At 36.3% G+C, this 19,321-nt stretch overlaps 1 protein-coding gene across 1 annotated transcript in view; it reads right to left on the reverse strand.

Annotated features, from left to right (window-relative positions):
* Positions 1–19,321, reverse strand: part of LOC131061569 (uncharacterized) — a 160,411-nt gene that overhangs the window by 16,339 nt on the left and 124,751 nt on the right. The window contains exons 21-24 of the mRNA XM_057995310.2: positions 10,180–10,275; positions 9,987–10,067; positions 9,747–9,818; positions 8,372–8,416 (exon numbers count right to left, since the gene is read on the reverse strand). Coding sequence (XP_057851293.1) covers positions 8,372–8,416; positions 9,747–9,818; positions 9,987–10,067; positions 10,180–10,275 — 294 coding nt within the window. The remainder of the gene's footprint in view (positions 1–8,371; positions 8,417–9,746; positions 9,819–9,986; positions 10,068–10,179; positions 10,276–19,321) is intronic.

Below are 19,321 nucleotides of genomic sequence, written 5' to 3' on the forward strand. Positions count from 1 at the left end.
CAAGTGTGTAAAATGTTAACGTTTAAGTGATCCTAGATTTTTGTCTAAGTGTAGGCCTTTTGAGCGTAGACGTGTTTTAAACGTTCAAATCGGTGATATTTAAGTGTTTAAGAGTTTTAAGGTCCTTTAGGGGTTGTTTTCTTGCTCCTAGGAGGCAATTCAAGTTGAATTTGCACTTTATCCCGATGAAACTCCTTTTGTCTCACTCAAATTTTGCTAAATTTGCCCAAGTCCCGATGCGTTTTATTGAAAATTTGAAGTGTCCAGATGTTTTTGAACAGAAAAATCATTAATTTCCCAATGAAAATCCATGATTTAGGGGTCTAAATGTCAAAATTCCTGATGCGAGGTGCTTTTACCCCCATATTTCCGATGACCCATGATTTTTCCCCACTCAAAATCCTGATGGGATATGAATTTCCACCAGAGTTTCGATGGACCTTATTTTTTACCCATTCAAATCCCTGATGGAGGGCGATTTTCCACCAGGTAGGGTAAAATTTGATAAGTGTTGGGAAATCCTCTTCATGACCCACAATTTTCCCCTGGAGTGCAGATGACTTTGAAATTCATGTTCCTGATGCAGATCGATTTACCACCAAGGCAGTTAATGATCAAATTTTGACGATGTTTATGCGGATAATTATTCCTGATGCAAGGCGATTTTCCCCAAGGCAGTTTTAATGGGATTTTGATCTAGGTGACTATCCAAATAGGGGTCAATTTTTCCCCAAGGTGATTTTTGAGACTTAAGTGATGAAAATGAATTAGATTTTGACTCCAAATGGGGAGCGATTTTCCCCCAAAGAGAAAATTTTAATAAGTTTTATTTGGATTTTTAATCCAAATGTGGGGTGATTTCCCCCCGAGGGTCAAAAATTGGTTAAATTTAATAAATGGGCCCCAAATTTAATTGTTCTTGCAATGACTAAAAATTATTTAAAAATCAAAAAACAATTAATTAATTACTTGCAACAATAATTAATTAAAAGACACTTTCTAGAAGCAAGTTGATTTTCCCAAGCAAGTTATAAAAGCAAAGTTTTATCCCACATTGCTTGTGTGGTGAAAACCCAAGGAGAAAACAAGTTTAAAAGAGGGTGGCCAGCATTAAAATATTATTAAACTTGCTAAGTGTTTGCATCCAGGTGGCTGATTTGGGTGATTTTTCCAGCTAGGCAAATTTTTTGTGAAGTGTCATTTTGACAGCATTGGAGCTGAAGTTTTGTTTTGAAGATCATTTTTTGTTTTGAAGATCATTTTCTGCCCAATTAGACCTGGGCGAAATTTTTTGGAGGCCATTGAGGCAAGCTTTAAGGGCGATTTTCCAAGGGAAATTTTTTGGAGGCCATTGAGGCAAGCTTTAAGGGCGATTTTCCAAGGGTGGCGCCATCATCCCAGCTGGGCGATTTTAGTTTTGGTGGAGATTTCCTCCATTTTTGGAGTGAAATACTTGCATTTGGGAGGCGCCATTGCTAGGTGTTGGCTGTGTTGTGCTCAGACCTGCGAATTTCTCCATGGCTGAAGGTGGTTCGACCTCCATTGTTGGCTGAAGCATCATTTTTCAGACTTTATTTTCACCACCCAGCTCATTCACACCTGGGCGATTTTGGTTGAAGACCATTTTGAGAGCATTTTGAAGCATTTTCAGGGATCAACATTGATGTTGCAGGTCTGATACACCATTGTTGCAGGCTGCCCTCAGATTAAATTTTATTTCCAGCCACCTTCTTAGTTGAACGATTTCATTAGGAAAGCATTTTTATGACATTCTATGGTCATTTTTTGAGTTTGCCACCATTGTTTGAGGTGCTGGTAAGTCTGACTATTTTGACCTTGGCAAGGTTATTTTCATCATGCATTTGCATTCTATATGGCTGCAACATTATTTAAGTGTTTCAGGTTGTCTTCAAACTTATTGGCAGCCATTAGTGAGCTTGGAAAGGTGTCTTCAGACATTTTTTAAGTGAAAATTAGACTTTTCACACCTTTCCTAAGACATTTCCAGATTTGGTATACTCCTTTGAACCTTACTTTTGATAATTTTTTTGAGTATGCTAATGTTTTCAAACTTAGTTAAGTCTGAAAATGATGATTTCTAGAGGTTTTATGAGGGTTTTGACTCTATTCTTATCAATTTATGTTCTATTTTCAGAATTCATTAGAAATGTAGATGAAATTCCTGATTTCCATTCCTACAAAATGTCTAAACAATTAGAAATCAGAACTTATCTAACTCTGAAAATAGCTATCAGGAAGATTTTTTCGAAGTTATTGACATCCAGCTTCATACGAGTACAATGTCAAAATCCAGAATTGGAGTTCGGAAGGAGCAATTGAAGATTGTCCAAGATGGATTCTATCCGAAATCCAAATTGTCATCCAGATGGAAGGAAATCGCAGACACGAACATGCACTTCCTGAATATGGAGCAGATGCGGCAAAGAATGTACGAAACAAGGAACCAAATTTTCTCTCCTACTTATGCGAATATCATTAGTGGTATCTATCATGCCACTGGATTTCCACAATCCATACAGTGCAGTGAGTTGATCCTGGAATGCGCAAGGCATTACGATCCTCTCTCCAGAATGATCAAGACTCCCAAGGGCATAACGATTGCCTACACGCTATTGCCGAAGTGTTTGGAATCCCATGCAATGCAGACATGAAGGATAGGACAAAGGATGAATATGAGGCAAAGTATAAATCAAAGGCGGATGCATGCAAGACCGTTGTAAACAAAGACACTCATGTGCACAGAATTGAAGCGAGGAATATAGCAACTTGGTATTCTTATTGAACCGAGTGATGGGGATGCCACAAGGTGCATTATATGAAGGATGGATGTTCTATTTTATCCAGGATTGTCTGAGAGGAACGATGATCAATAGGTCAAAAATGATCTGCGACAATCTTGATTTCCAGTTGAGAAATGTGGAGAGATTCAGGTCATTCGTCATAACTTCTTACCTTGTGTATATACTTGCACGATTTGTCACATACAAAGGATTGATATGCAAAGGTGAGGTCGAGAATGGACAAGGGCAATACAGGAGCTATGAATGCTATCCACAATTGAGCATGTATAGAGTTGAAGATTACAGGAGGGTGAATGATGCATTCACCATGTATATTACAAGGATGTTGCAAGGCGAAATCCACAAAAGGTTGTCCAAGGAGGCAACGGAATTAATTGAACAATATGGATCATGGTACATATAGTTTCCCACTTTCACATACCTAAGGATTCAGGGCTTCCAATCCGAACCATACAAGCTTCCTAGGTATCCTACTGACAGAATGATCTTATTGGAAGTGATGAGACAACTTCTAGAATATAATTTCATCCAGAAGGAGAAGCATAGAACTGGGATGACTTTTCCTATCTCCATAGGAAAATCATTGGAAGTGTGCCAAACCGTTGTTGTAGCTAGTACGGTGATTGAGGAGCTTGCATTCTATCGCTTTGCAACATACAAGAAAAGAGAAAGATTTGATCCACACAAGAAGGTTGGAAGGAACAGAGGAGATAGATTCATACACAAGCAAGACATTGAAGATTACTGGGACAACCTAATGGACGAGCAAGCAGTAAAGAGAAGAATGTGGTCCAGGATGTTTGTGGATTTCATGAAAAAGTGTGAACTCTTTCTCATTCCTGATCAAGTATTGGATGATAAGGATCATACTCATCCACAATATGAAAATGAAATGAAGAGGTCTATCCTATTGCCTAGTTGGTCGGAGCAAGAGGTGACAAATTTGAATGAATTGATGAGAGAAGTCATAAGTTTCTCCAAAGGATGGGTAGACAAGCAAATGAACAGATTAGTAAATATGGGTATTATCTTCACATATGAGAAGATGAAACAGGAGGATTCTTCTTTCGAAGATGATCAAAGGACAATTAGTGATATAAGAATTCATGCAGATGAAGAGAGTCAAGCTCCAAAGCGAAGGAAGAATTCACCAGGAGAAACTAGGGCTAAGGGGAAGAAGATTGAAGATGCAAAGAAGAAGCAAAATCTTGGTGTTCCTTTGTCTCCCCTCAGTTCCTCATAAATCAAGGACATTGATATGCCCAAACAAAGTAGAGAATTTGAACAATGTTCCAAGACGGTGATTATACCAGATAATACTCAAGAGTTGCATGCCATAGCCACATCCACACCACCTAATGAAGATGATGATCAGCCGGGATCTCCCACTATCCTTTTGGAGGTTAGTTTGGGAAAGAATGTGTATGATTTGACCAAGGACAACGATGATGATGATGATGTTATCTCAACATTGAAGGAACTTGATCGAGAGATGTGTCTTGATGACGAGATGGAGATGACTATTATTCCCAATTGGCTAATGAAGAGCATGGAGAAAAGTAAGAGGATAATAGAGGCGCAGCCCATTGATGATATTGATGACTACCTAGCTAGGAGCAATCAAGAGAAAGAGCCTAGGAGGGCTGAGATACTTTCACACATATCTAGAGATGAAACTGGAATGCGGATTGCACAGGTGGTCGTCCCCATTGGTGATGTGACTATGGATGCGGCTACTCCTATGGATTTCCAGATCACTTCAATTACCCTTGGACAAACTAAGAAAGAGCAAGAGTTCCAAGAACTCAATGATACAGTTTAGGTAATCAATGCCAGGGTGGACAGGGAGATTGAGGAGAAAGAGAAGAATAAAGAAGAGAATATCAGACTTAGAGAGTATATTGCAAGGACAAGGCACGAGAATCCTGCCTTTGTTTCCCCTATTGTGGTTGATTGTGGACTTCAAACTGATTATGAGGCAGCAAGGACTACACTCTTGGAATTGGGAAAATGGATTGAAGATGTGAAAAGACAGGCGGATGATTTCCTTACTCAATTTGTCTAGGCTTTTGATAAGACAACGGCGCTTATATTCAGGATACAGTATTTGGAGGGAGTTTGGGATGAATTCCAGCCTATTCAAGAGAAGACTATTCCCCGCCTCAGAGTTTTGAAGAGGATTCCTATGTCCATGTTGATTAGGGAAGGAGTTGTGCATGATGGAGACGGATATGATTTCCATGGCTGGTATTGTTCATTAGCCATGAAGAAATCCACTTATGAGCACGCACGCAAGGATTGTGCAGAGATGGAAGGATCAATCCAAGAGATACAATCAAAGATCCTTACATCTATTGAAAATTTATTGGGAGTAGATGTCAACGATGCCAGCGGTCTACACTTAGCAGAGTTGAGAGATAAAGTGAAGTTCATGTACTTCGATCAGTTGGATTCTTTGAAGAAGAATTAGATGGATGATATGGTTTCCTTGCTGATTCATGTCCACAATTCGCAAAAACTTATGCCAGATTGGGAGAATACCTTAGATGCTTGTTTCGATGCGTTGGATGTGATTGATGTGCAGCAAGATGCTTTGCCTAGCATTTCCATGGAAGAGTTAGATTTTGTATTGGCTAGATTCCTGGAATATGCTATGAGAGAAAGAGATGCAAGCCGAAATCTTCTAGAAGATTCCCTACTTGATGATTAGGCATTATTTCATTGGGCCATATGTTGGTGGCTCCATTTTTTATGTAAAGCCTAATTGGGGCAACTTTAGGGCATTGTTGGCATGATCTTGGCCCTTGATTTTGATTAAATCTTGGCCATTCATTTCATTTGAGAGACTCTATATAAACCACATTGCCTCTCATTTGTAAGAGTGTTTTTTGAGAATTGTCAATATATGCTACAAATCTGAATACAGATCATTGTTTGACTTGATGGTGATTTTTGTTTACGTGTTGTGTGCAGTTGAGGTTCTCATTGCCTCCAAATTAGATTAGAAATTTAGATTAGAATTTGCTTTCAAGTATTTGTTAGATTGAATGAAAGAATTTGTTGAATGCATTTATGTGGAATCCATTAGTCCATACTACTAGCCTCTTGCTGATTGTAAGTGTGCCTTGTGTGGTCAACTGGAATTTTATGCGCACTTAACTTCAATTGTTATACGTCCATTGTTATGCATTAACTTGAACGGTATCAATGTTTGATGGTAATGATTTGAACATCTTTGAAATATACCTTAGATGATTGCACTAAGCTTGTGTCAAATTGTTCGACTTGATGGTGAGACCTTGCCTAGTAGAATTCCATTGAGTCATTCAACTTTTTCTTGCATTCTAGGCTTTAGAATAGAATTTCTAAACCCTATTCCCTTTTGTCCTTTTTTTTAGAAATCTTTGTTAGATTAGACCCAGAGCTGAATTGCAAGATCCTAAGTCATCAGCATCTCTATTACATATCCTATTCATGAGAAGTCTCCATATTGAACAATTACATAAGTCCCCAAGTGAAAACAACATTATCATATCAAGCCAATGAGTTACTCACATGTCAGGAACTCACCGTAGAAACCTTGGAATCATCATATGAACTTCTAGTGATCTTAGCATATAAGGTGATTTTGTTCAAGAGAGGGTAAAATACTTTGGTATTTTATTTTGTGTTTGTATGTGTGTAAAATACACTTCCCAATATTCTCTTCTTTACCACATGAGCTGGAATGTAAAAGGGGCATTTTCAGGCTTAAGAGATCCTTTCCAATGTAAAACTATGGGACAATTATCTAAACCAACATTGTTCAAAATGGAGGAAGCAAGTTGAAGGTGTTGAGAAGATGAAGAATGACTAACTAAAAATCTATCCAAACGATTTGCAATAAAAACATCCATAGTTCTTCGTTTGCTCCAAGAAAAAGAACCATTGCTAGGAGAGATATCTATTAACTAAAGTTGATTAAGTCTTTGAATAAAAAAAAAAGTCCATCCTTCATTTCAATAAGGGATAACATAGCATTAAAGTCACCTCCAATAATCCAAAGATAATCTTGAGGAGAAGCTTCTCTCTAATCATGCAAGCTATCCTAGAGTTGAACCCTTCTTAGAAGATCTTGGGGAGCATAACAATTAGTGATAAAACATTGAGATTGTTAGTTGTATAGATGGAATCTTTGCAGAGTACTCGACGGGTTTTGAAAAACTCACGAATTTTTTTTGCTTGGTGAGTATTTATGCCATTCACTTGCACAAAAAACTCACGCAGTTATTGGGAAAAACTACCCGAGTTTTTGGCGAGTTTTCCACAAAAACTCAATGAGTCTCTGGCAAAAACTCAACTACATAAAAAGACGAGGCCCAAACACATCAAAAAATTATCTAATTTTTTTTTCAAGTCTATCTAATTCTCTACATCAAAATATATTCATGAAATATAACATTATACTTCAAGTTACATTTCATGTATATATTGGCAGGATGTTTGAGAGTGGTTTCAGATCTCTAGGAGTTATAATGCAAATTCTAGGTTTTTAGAAGATCTTTTAAATTTTCAGACTTATCTATCTCCCTCTCTTCCTCTATCCCCTTTCTCTAACACTCTCTATCTCACTCTCTCCTCTCTCCCCCAAGACCTAGACCTATCTCTATACCCCTCACTCTATCACCCTCAGACCTCTGCGAGGGGTGCTACCCTCAACCTCATTTTGGCGAGGTGGAGGAGCCACATCAAACTCCTAGGACTAGACCCTCTAATCCTATCTCTCCCCTAGTTTTCACTAGAGCTAGGAAGAGGAAGATGTAAAATGTTTTGATGTATTATTTACTTTTAGTTTTACAAAAACAATTTGCTATTTCATTTTGTTTCAGTCTATCAGCCATCAGCATTCCACAAGAAGATGCCATTTTGTACCCAATTTGCATTTAAATCAATCAAATATATCTACACAGCTTGTTTCTTTTTGTACTCATTTATTGACTCACTGGATGCATGTCCTCATTGAATTTTGCCAAAAAAAAGCATTTCTAATTAAATATAAGCACTTTTTTAAGTTGCCAAGTTTTTTTGGGGGGGGGCTTGGCAAGTGTTTGTTTTTGGCAAGTAGTTCAACCATGGTTAGTTGTGAGAAACCCTTCTAAAGAGAGACCACCATTGCAACCTTAAAAAAAATTAAAGTAAGTTATCTATAGATCGATCTTCAAAAGTCGTCTAAAAACCAATGGAAACAAATTAGAGAAGTCCATCAAGCTTCAAAACCATGTGAAGCAGTTTTGTTACTTGTCATGGAGATTTTATCCCATACAAGATATGAACAATTTTTCATGAATTATTTCACAAGACCAAATTTGATATTTACAAAGGTAAATAACACAAGAATACAAAGCATCTGGTATGATTTCATTCTAAGATAAGCCAAATCATGCACATTATTGACATCCGAAGATGAATGGCAATATACATATTGGTATATTTGTTGCCAACAATTTATAATTTATTTCTTTGTAAAAATATATGTAAAAGATGAAGAATGCATTGTTGAAGGAGATTACCTGTTTGCTTACTAACCGAGACAGTATCTCCATTACAAAATCTACCTGCAAATTCAGTACAACAAAGCTAATGAGTGACCATAGAACAGAGAAAACAGTTGTCAAATTATATAACACAAGTACAGTAAAATAAGTCCATTAAAACCAATCTAATGTTCAATTCCAAATTGTTATCACTCTTTGGAGTGCTTCATCATCCTGAATATTTGGACCAATGATATACAATGGTTGCAACTCAAAGGTCGACATATTAGATGTAGATCCTATTGTGTTATTGAAAAGGAATTTTAAACAATACTAAAATGAAAGTTTATAGGAGTTGAAATTGCTAGACAATAGAATTTCATTGCAAAATAGAGAGTATACAAAGAGGGAAATCTTTGAAAAAAAGATGTACGAATTAAACACTGATATTTTCATTTGAACCTACTATTTTACAGCTTTAAAATACAGGAACTGAAAATTTTCTAAAAAAATTAAAATTACAAATGAAGAGCTCTCCTTGATAACCAAACAAATGTCCCCAACCTAAGTGTGTCCCTCTTGGAAGCAGAAATGAACTTTCCAATCAGACAAATAGCCTAAAAAATTGAAAAATTGAAATAAACTGTTCATAAGGGTTACCGTTATTTTGGTGGTGCCTCTCTTTGAGGTTATAATTCCTTGACGATATCTCAGAATCCAAAACTTAGATATCCATTACAATATTTCACCCTTATGGCCATTTGATCAAGTCCCAGGGGCCCAAAAAATGTGAAATGAGAAAATGTAGAGATTATACAATTAAAAAAAAAAAAAAATTCGGAAATTCTCACAATTCTGCTTAGAACAGAAACCTTTATCATCAAAACTGCCACAAGTATCAACCATGATCTCATTATATATTTGTAATGAGCTACTGAAACAGGCTAAGGAAGCAACACTGTTTTTGACTTGCAAAGAATCATAAAATTTCATGTCTAATATTGTCTAAATATGGTAATTCAAATGTCTTTATACCCATGGCAAGGGTCTTCATTGAGGCCTTAGGACAACCTCTTTGTGCCCCAATTGTGAATGGACGGCATTATTGGGACCTTGGAAGTTTGCACAGAGAGTCAACTTATCATTTTCCCCTGTCCCCATTGTAGATTCATCCATCGGCAGAGAAGAGAGAGGAAAACGGAAAAAAAAATTCAGTCATTTACAGTGAGGTCAATTTCCACAATTTAGAAAATTGACAGCCTGAACTTTTTTTTTAGTTCTAATACATATGAAGCACTTCCATGCTGTAAATTCAGTAGGAAAAACCACTGTTAATACTTAATTGATTGACCTAATTTCAAGAATCCATGGTGTGACTATTATTTAAGGCTACTTCATATATGAAAATTACCAGAGAAGGGAAAGCTCCAATTGCTTGAATAACCGTGCGCATAAAGAGCAGAGGCAGGGGAGTCTGTTCAACCTGTTCAGCAGCAAGTACTAGTCATAACTTCAGATAAATTTTAAAACACTTAACTTTTAGAAAGACTTGTGATCTCAACAGACTATAAACCCTTATGCATAAACAGCAATAGCTTATACCAGTAGATAAATCATAAATCAAGAGATAATTTACTACGCAATCATATACCAGTTGATTTAAGACTTTGGCCAGAACTTGCTGGGTAAAAACAGTGCGCTGCTCAAAGCATGCAGAGCATGCATCTGTTATCTGCAAATAACAAACAATAGATTACCTGTTAGGGTTTTTCATCAAAGAATGTATGGATAATCAACAAAACCACAAACAATCAGAAAAAAACTAAAATAGTAAATGTACATGCCTTCTTCAAAGGTATCACATCTTTTTCTGGATCAATTCCATGGATTGCAATCAAAACTTCAGCTGGTGTCAATGCAGGACCTGTATGAACGGAACCCTGCATGAAAAGAAATAAAATTCTGTTATGACTCATTGCAAAATAGAAAACAAATCATTTATCACAATAAGCTCATTTGAAACCGAGTTAAAATAGAGAGACTTCCTACATCAAGAAGCAATAGATAGACATCATTTGCAACTATTAGGCACAAAGAGCATCAATGGATCCTTTGGCCTTGAATAATTCTTAAAAGTGATACCTAACCAATCATCAAGCTTTAAAGGGATGAAAAAGCATGACTTTGCAGATGTAGGTAGAAATGCAGGAAAAATGGTATCTACAGAAATTTTCAATAATTATGAACGAAATAGTGATGTCAAGAATTTGTATTGACTGGCTTGTGCTGAAATGCTGAGTCACTAAATTTCTTTATCTTTAGATTTATTCTCTGGAATGGTAACTGGACCAAAAACGGGCTTTAGGCAATATTTCGAAGATATAAGACATGGTTACCTTGTATTCCTAAAGAAGTCTATACACATGTGTCATAATATATTTGATGACTAATGACAAAGGACTTCAACTTTGTCAAGTCATTATCATAATCCAAACACTTCACATACTCTACCTTGTCATGAATCATAACTTAATTTTATCTTGTATTCCCAAAGGAGCCTATGCATATGTGTCATAATACATTTGATGACAAATGACAATGGAATTTGACTTTGTCAAACCATTAACAAAATCCAAACACATCACATGCTCTACCTTGTCATGAGCCATAACTTAATTCTATGACATTTAACTTTGACTTTATCAAGTTGTTATCAGAAAAATATAAACAGATTTGAGTGCTACTTTTCTAAGATATGAATGCTTAATGCATAAATACTATTATTCACAATATGTCCGCAATATAAACCCAAATAAGATAAAATCATCAGATCACATTGAGAAAAATGAAAATCTCTTGAAATAAGAAGAAAAGAAGTGTGGTAAAATACTCTTTGTCTTTATGCGAGATCTTATAACTACTTTACTTATGCAAGATGAAGTTATCACATAATAATTTAGAAAAAAAACTTGTTATGTACCAGTTTTGGTGAGTCAAAATAATATATATATATATATACATGTATCTATCTATCTATCTATCTATATATGTCCTCTATTTATAGGCTGTCAATTCCCAAAGGGAAACATATATTACTACCTAGTATGTTACATTAATTCAGAGTAGATAATTGAAGTTGTCCATGATTCAACTTAATATTGTCATTACTCCAGTCCTAATTCCTAATCCCTTCTCATTCTTAATCCCAGAAGAGGGTATTGGCTTGTCTAGGGTGCTATGACACCACCTCCCTAATTCAGACCAGACATAAGGAACATCAGTCCTTTCATCCTCGGGGCTCTTTCATCTTGGAGTGGATTTACTCTGCCTCTCCCTAACAGCACCCGTCTCCCTTAGGGAGTAGAATTAGAATTGATTAAGTACTAGGACTGTGAATATATTTGTCTTTCAATTATTATGAATGTATACAAAATTAAGTATGGCTGTCATACATATTGCAGTCTATATTAACATTATTAATATTACTACTAAATTCTGCATAGGAACATTATCAGGCTTCATATATTAAGCATAAATATTAAGCACATCCCATGCATACCACCAAGAACAAAGATATTACTGCCTGTAAGTTAATAACAGTTATGATCTGATCTGATTGATCTTGCTGAGTATTAATAACTCATATATTATCAGTCTCAATCCCTTCGATGCCTTCTGGGAGTGGTCAGTTTATTGTATAAATATCTCTCAATTGGGATGAGAAGTCGTGGCCTTTCATTAAGGCACGGCCTTAAAAGACGTCCCTTCGTATGTTGACTTTTCATAAGCATTGGAACCTTGTGAGGAACCGCACCCCTTCAAGGATTAATAACAACACTTGTCAATATCATTAGTAAACACTAAATAATTAATGAGATCACTTCTATTTATGGTTTGTTCTTTTTCTCTGATCACGGAGAACTAGGTTAATATTTATATTAATGTCTATAGTTCGCTGTCAGTGCCTCTCCATACTGATCACTGCACCATAGGGGAGGAAGGATCAATCCTTAAGACTGATGTTGTTTAATATCTAGCAAGCCTCCATACATAAGATAAGCAATTGAGGCATAGTGTTTGATCTTGTGAAATTGTGAAGTCTTACTTTGTAAGACAATATCACACTTAGGTTCATTGATTATTGGATATCAGATCGGGGGAATGACAATATATGTATACATACATACATTGTAATGTCCCCTACCTGATCTATTTCAATATATTAAAATTGATTGATACTCTTCAATTAGTTATTATCAAGTGCTTATCTATTTTCCTCATTAGATGATTAATTTCATTATTCATAGTTCTTAATATAGATATCAGGCCTTGCTACTACTTCAGTTTTAAGGGAGAAGGGTTTACGTATGTTACCAAAGCGTTTAGAGACCAACTACAATAGGTTCCCTCAAAGTTTACAGATCCAAGCCCTTACCTATCTTGGGTCTATACCCTCAATGCTTATGGGTCGCTGATCCCCACCCTATCTTGGGACTTAACCTATTGCTTGGATTTAGACTACCCCTCTTTGGAACATCTCATTCCCATCTTCTTAAATACGGACAGTAATAACATGATTTAGACTAAGTATAAATATTTCTTATGTATTATGAATATATATATATGAAATTACGTATGACTGTCATACATATTGCAATCCATATTAAAATTACTATCAATTCCGCATAAGAACATTATTGGGCTTCATATATTAAGCATACTTATTAAACACATTCCATGCATACCACCAAGAACAAGGATGTTATTGCCTGTAACTTAATAACAGTTCTGATCTGATCTGATCCATGGTGATGTTGCTGGATGCTTTGATTCATTTTTCTTTATATCTCTCAATGTGAGGGAGAGGTCATACCTCTCCATCATGTATGCCCTTTGGCAAGAGACACACCCTTTCACCATTAACACCCTTTGAAAGTGTGCAACTCTTCATTATTCCTGCCCTTTGAAAGGGACACAACCTTTCACAATCAGACCTGCACTTCTTATTTAAATCAGATCTGCACTTCTGATTTCCAATTTATCCCCCTCCCAAATGAGGTTCTCTTCTCCCTTTTATATCTTATTGTTGAGGGAGTCACAACTTTTCCTTCCATGTCTTTTAACCATTCATTAACTTAATTAAATTTTAATTAATTATATTTAATTATATTCTTTATATTATAATTTAATTTTTAATATTTTAATTTCATTATTATTATTTATTATTAAATTCTATTTCAAAGTGGGGACATTACAGTCTGCCCCACCCAAGATTGCTTGTCCTCAAGCAATGATCATGGAGTGTTCAAAATGAATTCCAATATGAAATGGCTTTGGAAACACACATGGAATAAACATGCTGGAAACATATCAGGCATGAACCAAACATGGAGAATACACATAAAAACACGAAGCATACACATGGATATATGCATACACGCAAATTCTTGTATTGTTAGATTCCTTCTTATTGACTAGAATGATTCATCGATTCCTCTTTACCCTGCAGGATGGCAGGATCAAAGCTCTGATACCATTTGTAATGTCCCCTACCTGATCTATTTCAATATATTAAAATTGATTGATATTCTTCAATTAGTTATTATCAAGTGCTTATCTATTTTCCTCATTAGATGATTAATCTCATTATTCATAGTTCTTAATATAGATATCAGACCTTGCTACTACTTCAGTTTTAAAGGGAGAAGGGTTTACGTATGTTACCAAAGCGCTTAGAGACCAACTACAATAGGTTCCCTCAAAGTTTACAGATCCAAGCCCTTACCTATCTTGGGTCTATACCCTCAAGGCTTATGGGTCGCTGATCCCCACCCTATCTTGGGACTTAACCTATTGCTTGGATTTAGACTGCCCCTCTTTGGAACATCTCATTCCCTCTTCTTAAATACGGACAGTAATAACATGATTTAGACTAAGTATAAATATTTCTTATGTAGTATGAATATATATGTGAAATTATGTATGACTGTCATACATATTGCAGTCCATATTAAAATTACTATCAATTCCACATAAGAACAATATTGGGCTTCATATATTAAGCATAATTATTAAACACATTCCATGCATACCACCAAGAACAAGGATATTACTGCCTGTAACTTAATAGCAGTTCTGATCTGATCTGATCCATGGTGATGTTACTGGATGCTTTGATTCATTTTTCTTTATATCTCTCAATGTGAGGGAGAGGTCATACCTCTTCATCATGTATGCCCTTCGGCAAGAGACACACCCTTTCACCATTAACACCCTTTGAAAGTGTGCAACTCTTCATTATTTCTGCCCTTTGAAAGGGACACAACCTTTCACAATCAGACCTGCACTTCTTATTTAAATCAGATCTGCACTTCTGATTTCCAAGTTATCCCCCTCCCAAATGAGGTTCTCCTCCCTTTTATATCTTATTGTTGAGGGAGTCACAACTTTTCCTTACATGTCTTTTAACCATTCATTAACTTAATTAAATTTTCATTAATTATATTTAATTATATTTAATTATATTCTTTATATTATAATTTAATTTTTAATATTTTAATTTTCTTATTATTATTTATTATTAAATTCTATTCCAAAGTGGGGACATTACATACATACATATATGTATGCATGCATATTGCATGTGTGTGTGTGTGTATGTATGTGTATATCTATGTATGTATGTATGTGTGTATATATGTATATATGTATGTATGTATATATATATGTATACGTATATATGTGTGTATGTATATATTTATATATCTATATCTATGTCTGTGTGTGTGTGAGAGAGAGAGAGAGTGATAATGAATAAAATAGGGCCATAATTTGTTAACTTTGGAGTTTACAACCTGCTGCCAAGAACTTTGAGACAATTGACAAAAATGAAATGCTGGAAATTCAAGGATGTTAGCAGTTGTAATATTTAAGGTACTCTAGGTTATTTTGCAATTTCATTTGTAAATAGAAAAAGCACAAGGAGATTATTTTGCAATTTGATTTGTTATGAGGCTGTCTAGCACATACTTCGCACAAAGAGTCATTTACTCCTATGTTATCTCAAGTTTCTGAGACAGGGTTGATAGGGGACCGGGAGCATGTTCAGGTTCCTCGATTTTTTGGGGGGCATTTTTGGTGACGGTAGGGTGGGCAGCAAAGGGAACGACTATTATTAAAATTAGGGAAAATTTTAAATATATTGAGAAATTTTAAATATTAATATGATAGCATTGATAAAGTGTTCATACATACATTATAGGACCTTAATACATAACATTTGTGTTGAACCGAGAGTTCACATAAAAGTAAAAGTCAAACAAATTAGAAAATTCCAAATGTCAAACTCAAAACTTAATTCAAATTGCTTTCAAAGTTTATTGTCAATATGCATGTGACATTAAAAAATAGCATACAAGTTGCAACAAATGCCCAAAGGCTGCAAGAGTCACTTTCAATTACGATATGAAAATACAAAAGAAGAAAGTGCATTGCTGCCCCTAATCTGCATCTCTCAACATTGCATCAAAATCGGAGTCCTCCTTTGAGAGAGTGTCACTGTGAGGGTTTGCATCATCCAAGAAAATCCCAACCAATCTCTCTAGTGCCTCCTCATCAACCTGGGTGACATCTTTGAGATCAACATCCCACCATAAAGCTAAAGTCTATTGATACTCTAAAGTCTAACGATCTAGAAGTCGAAGAGCACTATGCACTACCACTAGCTTCTCTATATAGAGGAAGTCTATTCCTCTTGATGGTGTGGATAAATCCATATGTTGACCAATTCCTCTCTACAACTGAGGAACTAGCAACCTATGAAAGAAGGTGAATGGCAAGCATCTTACATTGCGGCATATCCTTCTTATGCCATGTCCACCATCCAATAGGGTCATTTTGAGCTAATGTAGCTCTATCTATGTTGGACCACAAAGATTTGTGAACGCGAGCCAATGTGTGCTAAGTATTGTAGACTCTTCATCTATGCAAATCTTTTGAAAGGCCTTCTTTCACCTCTTCATCATCACAAGGAGGCAACCTTCAAGCCTTTGATGCATACCATTTGTGATTGGCAAATTAACTTTAGAATATCCTCCATTAGCAAATTAACATAAGAATATTCTTCGTCTCAGAGGAAAGTGTGCCATTGCATAGTTTACAATCTCCAAGGGGTACAAAAGAGGGACCAATAAAGGCTACATCTCTAATCATTTGTTTGAAAAGAGAGGAATAGTCCACATGAAATGGGATGGCATCAAAGAAACGGGACTCGCCAAGAATCGCCTGAACTCGGCAAGTTCGAGTTCGAGCCATGCTCGGCGAGTTTCTGGGACTCGGACTCGGACTCGTTCGAGTCTGGCGAGCAAACTCGCCAGACTCGCCGAGTTGGCGAGTTTGGCTCAAACTCGCCAAACTCGGCGAGTCCCGAGCCCCAAACTCGGCCGGCGTGAAGCTTCATAAAAGACCAAAAAAAAATTAGTTTTCAATGCTTTTTCAAATCCGTTTTTTTTTGTTAATTATCTCCTATCCCTAAAAGTGACCTTCTATTTCAAAAATAGGAGTAAAGTGAATTGGGAAGAAAAACAAGGGTGCATAGAAGAAAAACCAGCAAGGAGGAAGCTCAAGTTTTCTTCAATTTGTCACATTGGAGCTGCATTGTGTTTGGATTTGGTGCATCAAGAGTTGGATAGGAAGAGTTTGCAGCTCATTTCAAGCTTGTTGTAAGAGGTAAGATTGTTTTTTTGAAGATTATTTTGTTTCTTATATGCAAAAATTCCATTTTCTATTCATTTATTTTGAAAGTTTTACATTTTCTTCCAAAATATTTTGTATGTTTGTATGTAGCATGTAGTATGTAGTTGTAGTGTTGTACTATGTAGGGTTGTATGTAAGGTTTGTAAATTTCTTTTTTTTAAAAGTAGGGTTTGACAAACCCTATTTTAGTTTTTTTGAATGTATGTATTAATTTTATTTTGTATTTGTAATGTTTTATTGCAGCAAACTTCACTTTATTATTTGCTTCAACTTCAAGTTTCACAAAACTATCCTAAAATGTCTACTTCAGCTTCTAGACCCCCCATTAGAAAGGACCCTACTTGGAAATATCATGAGGATTTTCCAGGGCAAGGAAAGGGGCAAACAAAATGTACATTTTGCAAAACAATATTCCATGGAGGTATATATAGACTGAAATACCATATTGTTGGTGTGCGTGGACATGATGCCGAACCATGCCTAAAAGCACTCCCTGAGGCCGTACGTGAATGTTATGTAATGGTTGAGGAAATTGAAAGGAAAAAGAAACAAAAAGAGGATCGAGCGGCCATTGGGAGAGAGGCAAATTTAGGAAGAGGGACACAGTTAGGTTGTGTTGGAGGCCCTTCTTCCTTACCTTCATATCGTCCCACTCATTTTGCTACTGTTGGTGCTTCTGCTTCTACTTCTATAAGTGGCAGTACCATCGCCACTTCTCATGCTCCTAGCACTAGTAGTTGTAGTGGGAGTGTTAACATTGGACGAGGATTCGTAAATCTAGGTTGGATTCCTTCTCTGTGCCTCGCACTACTCTTGGGTCCCAACAGTCGCTTGAGGGCATGGGTTGGAACAAGGAGGTCCATGATGCTGCTAAAATGGCAGTTAGCAGGTTTTGGACCTACTGCAGTATTCCATTCTTTGCAGCCAGGTGAATGTTTTATAACTTTTATGTTTGATTGTTTTAATTTTTATACTTAACTTATCTCATTGAATTTTTATACTTAACTTATCTCATTGAGTTTATTTGTGACAGGTCTCCTTATTGGCAAGAAATGGTTGATGCCCTTACCATATGCGGGGCGGGATTCAAAGCCCCTAGTGAGAGTGATTTGAGGGGACCCATTTTGTCTCAAATGGTGGATGATGTGAAGAAGGATTTAGATGAACAACGCCAGATATGGAGCACTAAAGGTTGCACCATCATGACTGATGGTTGGACAGATAGGAGAAATAGAACTCTCCTTAATTTTCTTGTTTCTTCCGCAGGGGACTGATTAATTTTAGTTTCATATAGTCTTTAATTTTTTATTTTTTATCTAATGGTTTATTGAATGATCATTGACCTAGCTTTATTTTTTTATTTCAAGGGGCATCGTTTTCATCAAGTCCATTGATGCCTCCGCCCATTGCAAGAATGCCACCTACCTGTGTGAGCAGATAGAGGAGGTGATTGATGAGGTGGGTGAGGAGAACGTGGTACAGGTGGTGACCGACAATGCAGCAAATTATGTTGATGCGGGTAAACTTTTGATTACAAACTAATTTTGTTTGCAAATTAATTACTATCTTGTAGTTTGTACCTCCATTAATTACAATTTACAATGCAACAAATTATGTTGTTGCAGGTAGACTATTGATGGAGAGGCACCCATCTATAGTTTGGACTCCATGTGCTGCTCATTGCATTGACCTCATGTTGGAGGATATTGGAAAAATCCCATGGGTCAAGAGATGTGTAGAAAGGGCAAGAAATGTGTGCAAATATGTATATAATCATTCATGGGTGTTGGCTCTTATGAGACAATACACAAAGCAGAAGGTGTTGCATCATCCAAGAATCACAAGATTTGCCACAAACTTCCTCACGTTGCAATCCATGCTCAGGTCTAAGTCTGCCTTGAGACATATGATTGTTGGTGAGGAGTGGTCTTCCTCATCCTATGCTACCACCCCTACAGGGAAAGCTATGGCAAACTGCATTTTTGATGAGCAAGACTTTTGGGTCCCTTGTGATGAGAGAGTGAAGGTAAATTTTTATAAATTCTACAATTTAACTTCATGTTTTATAACTTATTATATGTATTCTCTTATTTGCTCATTTTTCTAAATTACACAATATTTTCAATTTTGCAATTTGTTAAGCCCTTGGTGGTTTTGTTGCAAGTTGCGGATGGAGATAAGCCCGCAATGGGCTATATATGTGAGGGCATGGATAGGGCGAAGGAGAGCACC

This window comes from Cryptomeria japonica, chromosome 6 (genome assembly GCF_030272615.1).
Source record: "Cryptomeria japonica chromosome 6, Sugi_1.0, whole genome shotgun sequence".
NCBI lineage: Eukaryota > Viridiplantae > Streptophyta > Pinopsida > Cupressales > Cupressaceae > Cryptomeria > Cryptomeria japonica.